The sequence below is a fragment of the Pundamilia nyererei genome, unplaced genomic scaffold, assembly GCF_000239375.1.
Source record: "Pundamilia nyererei isolate P.nyererei 1_Seehausen unplaced genomic scaffold, PunNye1.0 scaffold00052, whole genome shotgun sequence".
NCBI classification, from domain to species: Eukaryota; Metazoa; Chordata; class Actinopteri; order Cichliformes; family Cichlidae; genus Pundamilia; species Pundamilia nyererei.
The window spans coordinates 1,670,137-1,681,005 of record NW_005187453.1 but is presented as its reverse complement, the minus strand read 5'-3'; the positions used below and the strand labels follow the sequence as shown (position 1 = coordinate 1,681,005).

Sequence of the window (10,869 nt, the reverse complement as noted above, 5' to 3'; positions counted from 1 at the left end):
GTGAAACAGGTTTTCAAGTGAAGTTTCTGTTTTGTGGTGAAACAGAAACTTCTATAATGAACACGCGTTTCGTAGCCTTAACTGTACCAATTTAGAAATATTATAGCACATGTAATGAGTTCTTTCACATAAGGAAGATTTTGTGCTTAATGCTGTTTTATTGCTGGAGCAGATGGGCACAGATGTTCTCTGTGATATTTATTGATTGTGCAGGTTTGGTTCTCAACATGCACAGCTGGCAAAATCTCACAAAATGAATATCTGTGTGTAGGTTACTGTGTTTATAGCATGAAAATATTTAAAATCTCAATAGTTGATTAACTTTTCTGATGTCGTAAAATAAAAAAACTCCTAGAATGAGACATTTTTTGTATAATTACATGACAGTACATTTAGAAAAAGACTGAACAGTATGGTTTGTTTGGAGTTGTTTCTGAACTAGCCACAAGACCTCTGTAACAAAGTCCTTTGAACAGATGAGACCGAAATGGAGTTGTTTAGCAATATTGCACAGCAATATTTGTTGACAACACCAATCCATCCATCCATTTCAGCTTATCCAAGGGGGGCTGGAGTCTATCCCAACAACATGAGGGTGAGATTGGTGAAAACATATCTATACAAAAACCTCATATTAACTGTTAAGCACGGAGGGGGAGGGGTGATGATTTGGGCTTATTTTGTAGCTACAGTATATCAGTATATGGGAGCCTTGCAGTCAGCCTTTGGTATGCAGTCTGTATACCAAAGTGTACTAGAGTGAAATCTGAGGCCATCTGTCTGCCAACTAAAGCCTGGCCAAAATTGGGTAAGTGCAACACTACAATCCCAAGCCAAGCCAAATCTACAACAGACTGGCTAAAAAAAGCAGTGGTCTAGTCAAAGACCAGAACTCAACGTGAATGAAATACTGTGTCGTGACCTTAAGAGAGCTGAACATAAATAACTGCTCACAAACCTCAAAAAGTGAAGGAACTCTGTAAAGAAGAGTAGATCAAAATCTCTTTACAATTTCAATTTCTTATGTGAAAGACTGACGGAATCAAACATAAAATTATTATTTCAGGTTATTGCTGATAAAGGTGCTTCTAAAGTAACTGAATCATACGTTGTTTTTCCACATCCTTCACAGAGCCCCATGAAAGCTTTTTGTCCACATATATGTAAAAAAGATGAACAACAATTTGATTTCTTTAACCTCGCATGTTATTTTAAAATGCGTGTGAATGTTATGTCCAGCACAAATACAAACATAAACATTAGAACAGGAATAAACACACATGTAGACTTTGATTTGGTTCTGCTGGCATATTTATTTATTTATGAAGCTATATTATTACTAAATTAAATAGAAATAAATTAGATGGGAATCTACATTACATGACCACAAGTATTATATTCAACTATTCTAATACTAAGCAGTAGCACCTGGTAAGTAAACTCATTTTTATTAGTACTTCTGATCCAAAGTAATGAAATGTAACGATAACTTTGCTGACAGATTATCTTGCTGAAAACGACCTAGTTTACTGGAAATTTTTCTAAAAATGTTTAAAATGTAGTCAAAATGCTGTAAAAACTTCATTGAAGCCATCAGGAGTTGTGCTTGAAATGTACCGTTTGAGGTAGCCATGTTGATCTTGCACATGTTGCGCTCAGCTGTACTGAATCACATACTCCGGATATATTTGATTTGGATCAAAAACGACAAAAATATTAGGATGAGAGACATCATCAACACAGCTGTCATGCAAGTTTTCAGGACTCCCATGATCGGGTTTTTGGAAATGAGATCGTCCAGCAACTGGTTTTCCAGTCATCACCCGAGCCAAAAATATAATTTTAGTTTCTCCAGAGTGTACAAGTTGTGTTTTCCTGCCATAAACTGGCAGTGGTTCCAAGCTGCTCGGACTGTATTTGTCGGCTAATGTTGCATGTTTGGCAAAATAAATTCCTATGTAAAAAAGAAACTTAGATCAGCTGGGAAGAAAAAAGACAGAAGAAATGGTAAAGAGTTAGAAATTCATTTTTGCACAAAACAATGAACTTACCTTTGCCAAATACGTGGGCATGTTGTCCAGCTAACCGTACATCAAAGTTATACTTGCAAATATAATCCACATTTTTAATATCAGTCCCATGAAAGAGTCGTCTCTCTTGAATTTCTTTGATGCCTTGAATCCTCATCAGCTGTTTCTTTTTCCTTTGATGCAAATAGAAAAATAATGGTAATAAAGAAAAGAAATTATTAACAAAAAACATAGTGTAAAACTTAACTTACCTGCAATATAATTCCCAAAGATCCAAATTCTGTATCCTGTTGATTGACAGAATGGTTCTGTCCAACAGCCCATCGGTCTTTACATAATGTTTCACTGTCCAATACTCGGGGGAGTGTTCACTCAGAGGGATTAACTTTAAAAAGTATCCGAAATCAGTTATTGCTGAAATATCTGCGGTTTTAATCTATGCTTCTAACTGTATTGTATATTTGTGCTCTAGCTGTAGATATTTTGGACATTAAGTAACATTTTTGTCACCTGGTATGGCGATTCGGGATCAAACGATTCCCAGAAAACAGGAGCAAGGCTGAAACAGGAACACCTGCCGGAGGAGAGTTAAGTTTCCATTGTGCTGAAACTTTCACTTTCATTTTGATAGAAACTATACTGACGCTAACTTGTAAACCTCACTGCTGTTACAATTGAGAATGTACATTTCTTGTTTACCTTTTTTCTGTGTTGTAGCTTCTCCTGATTCTTTTTTGCCTCCCTGCGGTGAGGTCTGTCAGTAGCATCGCTGCACAAAAACACATGTATTAATCTGAGCCAAGTTCTTAATGTGTGAATGAAGACTGTGAGGATGAAAATGCACAAAAATTACCAGAGAAATCAATCTGGCCCCTGTAACTGAAAGATGATGTGTTTAAAACAGCCTTGGAGTTTTTCAGGTAAAAATTTTCAACAGCCTCACTGCTAAAGGGGAGATCGGGGTCATCCTACAGAAAAGGGACAAGACACTAGAAACATAAGCTTTACTTGACATTATGGAACCAGATAATGTGATCTAAAGAAATACACAAATTACCTCAAACTGGTGCCACTGTCCACAGTCAGCAAGGTAATACCAGCACCAAGGGGTGTCAGATGTATCCATATATTCCACTAATGTATTTTCCAACATCTTTTGTTGCTGTTTCTTGTTGTCAGAAATGTAACTGATTATATCACAGAAAAAGCTGAAAAATTAACCTGCTTCCTCTCTATGACTTAACTACTGGTGTTTCTGACTCCTCATGATTCAAATCTCATTCATAGACACACCTTCTACATAGCCCTAGAAGGCAAAGTAGATCATGTGACATTACATGCACAATATAATTTGTTTTCAGTCTTCTAACCTGAAAGATGGGCTACAATAATTATTTTATGTGTTTAAATTGAAAAATTTATTAATTGTGACATGCAAATTACAGACAAGTATAGCTTAACACACGCATAGCTGTAAGATGTTCCCCCCCATACATTTAATATAAATAAACTCAAAGTACCACAAGTGCACCACCTTGTGGCATCACCTTGTCGCAGGTCGAAAACACATACAAACATGGTCATACAATTAATTGAACAAATGCACACAAAAAAATAATTTTACATTACAGTACAACAACAGTGTGCTGAGCACATTTTTTTGTTTTTAAAATTATACAAAGTGCAAAAATAAACCTGCGTTACTCAGGTTTTAACATCAAACCCAGATGACTTGGAAATTAAATTCAATGTTGAATTGTTACAATTTAAAAATTAACTTCATTGGAGGCAACACGGTGATGCAGTGCTATCACCTCACAGCAATAGGGTTTATCCTGCCTGGGGTGTCCCTGTGCCTTTGTGGCAAGGATGCGGCGTGAAGGCCTGGCTCACAGTCTCTGCTCTAATTCATTCCAAAGGTGTTCTATTAGGCTGAGGTCAGGACTCAGTGCAGGCCAGTCACATTCTTCTACACCACACTCCCTCATTCATGTCTTTATGGACCTTTCTTTGTGCACAGCCATGTTGGAACAGGAAGGGGCCATCCCCAAACTGTTCACACAAAGTTGGGAGCATGACATTGTTCAAAATGTCTTGGCTTGGTATGCTGAAGCATTATGAGTTCCTTTCACTGGAACTAAGGGGGCGAACCAACTCCTGAAAAACAACCCCACAGCATCATTCCTCCTCAAACAAACTTTAAACTTGGCACAGTGAGGTCCGACAAGTACCGTTCTCCTGGCAACCACCGCAGCAGCTCGGCCATGGAAATCTATTCCATGAATCTCTCTATGCTGAGTTTCTGAGCCAATCTGAAGGCCATGAAGTTTGGAGGTCTGTGGTGATCAACTCTGCAGAAAGTTGACAACCTCTGCGGCACTATGCCCCTCAGCTGTGCTGTGGGATTTTATGTGGCCTAAGACTTTGTGGCTATTTTGCTGATGTCACCAGTTGCTGTTACCAATAACAGTTGACTATGGAATATTTGGTAATGAGAAAATTTCATGACTGGATTTGTTGCAAATGCGGCATCCTATCACAGTGCCACACTGGAATTCACTGATCTCCTGAGATTGACCCATTCTTTCACAAATGTTTGTAGAAGCAGTCTGCACGCCTAGGTGCTGGATTTTACAAACCTGTGGCCATGAAAGTGATTGGAACGCCTTAATTCAATATCTGCACTGCTGGGTGAATACCTTTGGCAATGTATTATATATCTTAGGCTAATCTGTGATCCTAGTTTGGCCATACATGTGGATGTGAGTATGAATGATTGATTGCTTCTCTGTTATGAATGTGACAGACCCAAACTAATTCAGAAAACGGATGGACAGACGAACTTGGTTGAAAACCCCAATGAAATTCAGCGGTCAGAAAAGATGCACAGAAATGAATTGCTCAGGGACGACATCACACATTTTACATGTTTATGTCAATATGACACAATTACAAAACCTTTCATGGAAAGGGCGGAAAAGTGCAAGATAAAAAAATGCAGAGGTAGGAGCGTTTTTATGACAAAAACATGAACAAAAATCCATGCTTATATAATACATGGTACTACTAGACACAGATTTTCAGAACATGGTGCAAAATGAGTGAGCAGAGCATGTTCTTGGATTTATAAAGAAGCATATGTATGGCACTGTGGAAGTAGAGGGAGTGATGGAGCCGGTGGTCAGATATTGCCTATGATCTACAGGCTGCAAGCACCACTCTTATTTTATCTAAGCAAATGTGCACACATATTCAGTAAGCAAGCATAGACTCAGGATTAAAGATAAAAACAGCACAAAGACTGTCTTCGGTTAGCATCTTTTGAAGTCATGGAAACGTTCTAACTTCTGGGTCCAATTATGTATGCTGTACAGTATACAATTTGACACAAAGTCCTTACTGTCTTACCAACTTCTTCAAAGGCACTTAGATGACCCATGCTCCATTCAGTCATGGAAATCAATTATCCTGTCATCTAATTTCATATCCTAGCTTTTCCAGCCTTTATTAAAAAAAAAAGTTGGCATCATTTTCTTAGGCATCAGTAGAACTCAATCAGATACTCTGGATAAATCTGATTACTGTCAAAAATGACATAGATCTTTGGATTGGCCATATCATCCACACAACTGTCATAGAAGTTGGTGAAACTGGCATCCTTAGAGGGTGGTCTGCAGTACATTGGATGACCAACTGTGTATTCTCCAACAAGCACTCTGGCCAGGAACATGGTCTTATAAGGCGGCTCACTCGCAAATATCGGTGGTGCGAGTCCATGTCTCTGTAAGGTCGTGTTGTGTTTCCCTGTGGTGTGACAGAATTTACTGGAATATTTGGCATCGCGGGCAAAGTAGCTCCCTGCAGGAAAGACAAGAGCACAATGTTAAAACTGGACAAAAGGAGAGTAGCAAAGTCTTTCATGATACAACATAAAAGATCTACCTTTGCCATAGACATCGCCATGGCTTCCTGTGAGCCGCCAGTCAAAGTTAAATGTACATATAGCTTGTATATTGCTGTGTCCCGTGCCATGAAACAGCATTCGCTCCTCAATATCCAGTGTTCGCTTGACTTTTCGCAACTGTGTTTTCTTCCTTAGAGGAGCACCAAGGAATGACAACATAAAACAAATAATGACTTTGATACTGCACGACTGTACAAAGTTTGATCAGTGAAAAGTTAAGCAACTTTTCCCATGAAGAGCAAAAATCATACCCAATTTAAATTTTGCCCCATCTATGCAATTCAGGATTTTCACCTTGTGCACCTCTATATCACTTCCAGTACTGCTGCTATTTTTAGATCATTTCCTGGAAGGCCTGCTTGGACCACTTGTACACAGTGCAGAAAGCAAACTTCAATTAAATTCAAACGCATTAAACAGTTTGGAAATGGCTGTGGGCTGTCAGCTGTGAAGATGAATACCTTGCACCAATGCCCCTAGTCTCTAGCACTTGTGGCTCAGGTGGTAGAGCGCATTGTCTACAGACTTGGAAGGCCAGTTGGTTTATCCTTGACTCCTACAGTTTTCATGCTGAATTATCTTCGGGCAAGACACCAAACCCCGAGTTGACCCTGATACATCAGTCGCAGTGTGAATGTGAGAAAGGGCTTAGGTATAGATAAAAGAAGTGTATGAATGTATTTGTGAATGGGTGAACGACACTTGTAAAGTACTATTTTAAGCCGAAAGGTGCAATATAAGTACCATTAAAACAATAACAATATGAGAACAATAATAGAAACTGACCTATGTGGTTAGGAAAAGATCATCAGAATTATTTGATTTTTCTGGAGCTATTAAAGACTGGACACGTTGAGGAACTGGAGAGAGAGTGAAGCAATGAAAATATGCAACTAAATTTGGGAATGTATACAGTATAGACTATCCTGTACTTTTTTTGTATTTTATTTTATATTGTTTTTAATTTCCTTTAGTATTATTAATATTATTATTTTTTAAATTATTTTTTTATTTGTTTTTTGAATGTCTTGTGTTCTTAGTGCTTTCTTACTGCCATATGTTTAAGGTGTTTAATGTGTTGGATGTTTATGAATACAAAATTCAATACATATATGTTTACAATAAGAACAATAATAATAACAACAGTATAGTAATTTATTGTGTGTTGACAGGTTAGGATGTGCTAGCAAGTGAAAAAGACTGAAAACAGCTTTTGTTTCTGACCCAGTCACCTTGCATTATATTCACCTCGTGGATTCCCCACGAGGTGAATATAATGCAATGCAGGTAAGTTTAATCTAACAATTTATAAGAAATATGTACAAACGTGGGCTTTGAAGTGGATAAGGTTCCAATTCCGCTGAATGGTTATTATCAAACAAAAAAAAAGAAAAAAGAAAAAGTCCTCTGCCTTTTTAGGAGGCCGGAATGAGCAGCCAGCTCAGAAACCTCCCAATCACAAAGCGTTTTCGGAGGTATATGTATAAACCAATGCCTTTTAGTGAATTAATTTGTTCAACCGCGTCCCACGGGGTCAAACTGGCATTACATTTCTGGGGCATTTTTGAGAAAAAATTTGGCACAAACACCCTGAACTGTAGCGGTTGCCAACATGCCACTGCATGCCCACACAGCCAGCACTGTAAAAGCAGGAGTTTTACTTCCTTTGCCCTATTCAAAAGACTTTGTTTTCCTTTATAAAATGAAAATTAAATTACATTCAAGTTGAAGAGATGCCTTTTTGACACAGTGCAGGTGATCCAGTGTGAATTACAGATGCATACTGGCAATTTCCATGAAATGATCTAGAAACAAGTGCACATTGTGCACAGGAGACGAGCTTGAAGAAGACATCGGCTGAAAGGGGTGGATTCATGGAATTCAGTTCAATTCTTTAATTTATGCTAAGAAAAAAGCCAGCATCTTTATTGGAAGTTTGGGAAAACTAGAATTTACAATTTTCCCAGTGTCACTAATGGAGTGCAATTTAAGTGTAATTAAGGCAGTATATACAAGGAAATATTTTTCCTCACAAAAATGTAGAAAATAATATTCTACCTGCAGAAGAACTCCCATAAATCCAGGTTCTGGATCCTCTGGATGGATTTAATTGGATGATCCATTGTTCTTTCATACAGTCTGGCTACTTCTTTAAATTCATATGTGTCTCTGCCAAGCTGGATGAGCTGCAAAGGCAAGAAACACTCACACAGCTCTACCCTTTTCTGCAGTATGTTTCATATTCCGCTTTTTCTCTCTCATTTGCAAATGTTTGACCTCAGACTGAACAAAGTTGGGAACTTCTGGACTGACAAAACACCGCATACAATCACATGCACACCTGTCTAAAAGTTTTGACCAGTCTGCCACTATTTTTACATCAGAAATCAAAAGAACATAAAGGTATCGTCTCAATACTAAACATGTGTGAACGAAGCTAAGTGGAACAATAAGATGTGTTTCCGTACTTCTGTACTCACTTGATAGGGCTCATCTGTGTTTATTCTTTCCCAGTGACAGGGAACAGGCAAGGCGAGATTATCACAAATAAACCTGGGAGGATCAGCAAAGGAGAAGAGTCAGTAAACCAATCACTGCATCAGAATGAGAATGGATGTGTTTGCTTTATGCTCACACAAAAATAATTCAACGCTTGCAAAAAAAAAAGAAAAACGAAAAAAAGGAGGGAAAAAGGCAATTGTTCCCTTTTCTTTTGTTACTTTCATTTCCAGGATTTTAAGGACAAGAGATGCTTGACCCCTAAACTTCCATTTAATACATGGTCTTCTTAAACCCCTTTAACATAACTTTTCCATGATAGCAAGTAAATAAAACCAAATTATAAAAAGGCTCTCTGGATGTACACTCAAACCATCAAATCTTACCTAAATCCAGTTGCAGAGTGGAGGGAACGTTTGATCGGCCGTTGCTTTCCTGTTGTTACATTTATCTGTCGCATAACTGTTTGGGGATTTAATGACAATTAGGTGTTCATGTGCAATTTCTTTAACAAAATAAACAACAGAAAAACTAACTTATCCTCAATAGAACTGATGCGACGGGATTTCCTTTAAAAAAGCTTTAACACTCTCAGCCTGGATAAAGTACCTTTAGAATTACTTTAATTAACTCATGAGTTTTCACCTGAGAAGTCCAATCTGTATGTGTACTTGGCTGTGTAAAACTCCATCACACCACGCTGGTTCCTGTTGTAGCACTGCTCAATCTGAGCGCTGGTCACAGAGCAGGCTGCACTGGGATCAATCTGACAGGAAAATAAAAGGGAAAAAAAAAGGGTTAACCAGCCAATCAGTTAATTAACAGTTAGTTAAGAGAGTTGATTCTTTATTTAGGTCAAAGGCTTAAAATTTATCTGAAAAAACATCAATTCTTTGGTTTGACTTGAAGCTTGTCTTGTAAATCGATACATATATATTTGGAGGTTTGAGCTACTGGTGGGATAAATAAGACAGCTGAGTGTAACTCGCTGTCAGAAACTGATAAACCAGAAAAACACATTTTAAATGTGTTCATGGATTTTTGATGCATCATTGTTAAATTCCTTTTAATTGCAGTTTAACACATATGTAGTGTTTGGAAATGAGAATGGCAGTTTGCTGGCACATGATGGCCAGTTTTTTTGCCTCCCTACAATCAACCCAAGGCAATGTTTTTTCTTTGTTTTTCTTTTTCCTATAAATGTATTGATGAGCTAAAAGGGAGAATGAAAACCTGCAGAGTCTGGCAAAATACGACCAAAGGAGGGGCGATATGCTGGGCGTACAGAGTAAAGCCAGTTACAAAGTCTGCTATTGTGTATAAAGTTGTGGTATCATGTGAACTACCTCAAACATATGCCACACTCCACACTCAGCCAAGTAGAACCAGCACCAGTTGGGCTCTGAGGTGTCCATCTCCTCAATCTCAGTGGACTCCTCCTCTGACGATCTGATGGCTAACATAGCTAAATCTGAAATTAATAAGTGAAAACACGCCAACACACTTAGGCAAATAGCAACTAAAATACAAGAAAGTATGGGGGAGGGCCTAAGGTGGTGTTTTGGTCGTCAGACAGTCCTGACGTTGAGGACTTGTTTTTAGCAACGGTCGTGAGAGCATTACATCCTGTAAACAATTTCATACAATACAGGAAACTGCCATGTTGAACTAAGCTATCATTAGCGGATGCCGCACCCGACTCATCTCGACTCTACTGGTGTCTTACCAGTTTTCAGCCTGCCTCTGTCCTTATCGGAAAACAAAGCCTTCATACATGATCAACAAAGCCTCAGAAAAATCACAGGTTCCGTCTAAGCTTGGGGGACTAACGCCAAAAACCATTTTCGTTATCCTAGGCGTTGTTTACTTTTATTTCCCCGTTCGTCATACACTCCACGTCAAAGCGTCGACGTCATGTAACTCCTCCCTCCCTGAAATCAGGACTGTTTCCCGGAGTTTGTCCTGACAGGCGCACTACCGGTGCAATGTTATACGGCTCAGGCGTTTTAAAGTTACGCACGCAGTTAAAAAAGTTAATAAAATAAAATAAGAGGACTGTATGGAAACTTACTTACTGAAGTCATTACTCCCCCTCCCCTTAAAAAAAATAAATCGCTGTAATAATCTAAAAATCGGGGGTAATAATTAGCTCAACCTGTCATTTTTGACTTACTTGTTTTTCAGTGCAGTCAATAAAACAAATACATTAGATATTATGTAAGCTAAATAATGACAGCAAAGTTAATTTTTTTGGTACCTGATTGTCTCGTACTACACTACAAAGCCAATTTATAATTAATACTTTACTATTAATACAAACATTAGCACCGTTGTTATCATTTCGGACTGCGGTGCTTGTTCGCTTAGCTCATGTAA

The 10,869-nt window shown here is 38.2% G+C and overlaps 2 protein-coding genes across 2 annotated transcripts; both read right to left on the bottom strand.

Moving 5' to 3' along the window:
* Nucleotides 1–1,441: 1,441 nt before the first annotated feature.
* Nucleotides 1,442–3,419, bottom strand: LOC102211971 (poly [ADP-ribose] polymerase 11-like). Its single transcript, XM_005733459.1, has 7 exons — nt 3,088–3,419; nt 2,884–2,998; nt 2,730–2,799; nt 2,541–2,604; nt 2,282–2,415; nt 2,052–2,203; nt 1,442–1,954 (listed from the first exon to the last, which is right to left on the bottom strand). The coding sequence occupies exons 1-7, from the start codon at nt 3,181–3,183 to the stop codon at nt 1,656–1,658; spliced, it is 930 nt and encodes a 309-aa protein (XP_005733516.1). The 5' UTR covers nt 3,184–3,419; the 3' UTR covers nt 1,442–1,655.
* A 1,527-nt stretch (nt 3,420–4,946) lies between these two features.
* LOC102211683 (poly [ADP-ribose] polymerase 11-like) lies at nt 4,947–10,419 on the bottom strand. Its single transcript, XM_013910912.1, has 8 exons — nt 10,220–10,419; nt 9,840–9,964; nt 9,139–9,259; nt 8,880–8,955; nt 8,418–8,547; nt 8,053–8,219; nt 5,973–6,124; nt 4,947–5,888 (listed from the first exon to the last, which is right to left on the bottom strand). Exons 1-8 carry the CDS (start codon nt 10,263–10,265, stop codon nt 5,572–5,574), a joined length of 1,134 nt encoding a protein of 377 aa, XP_013766366.1. The 5' UTR covers nt 10,266–10,419; the 3' UTR covers nt 4,947–5,571.
* Nucleotides 10,420–10,869: the final 450 nt, after the last annotated feature.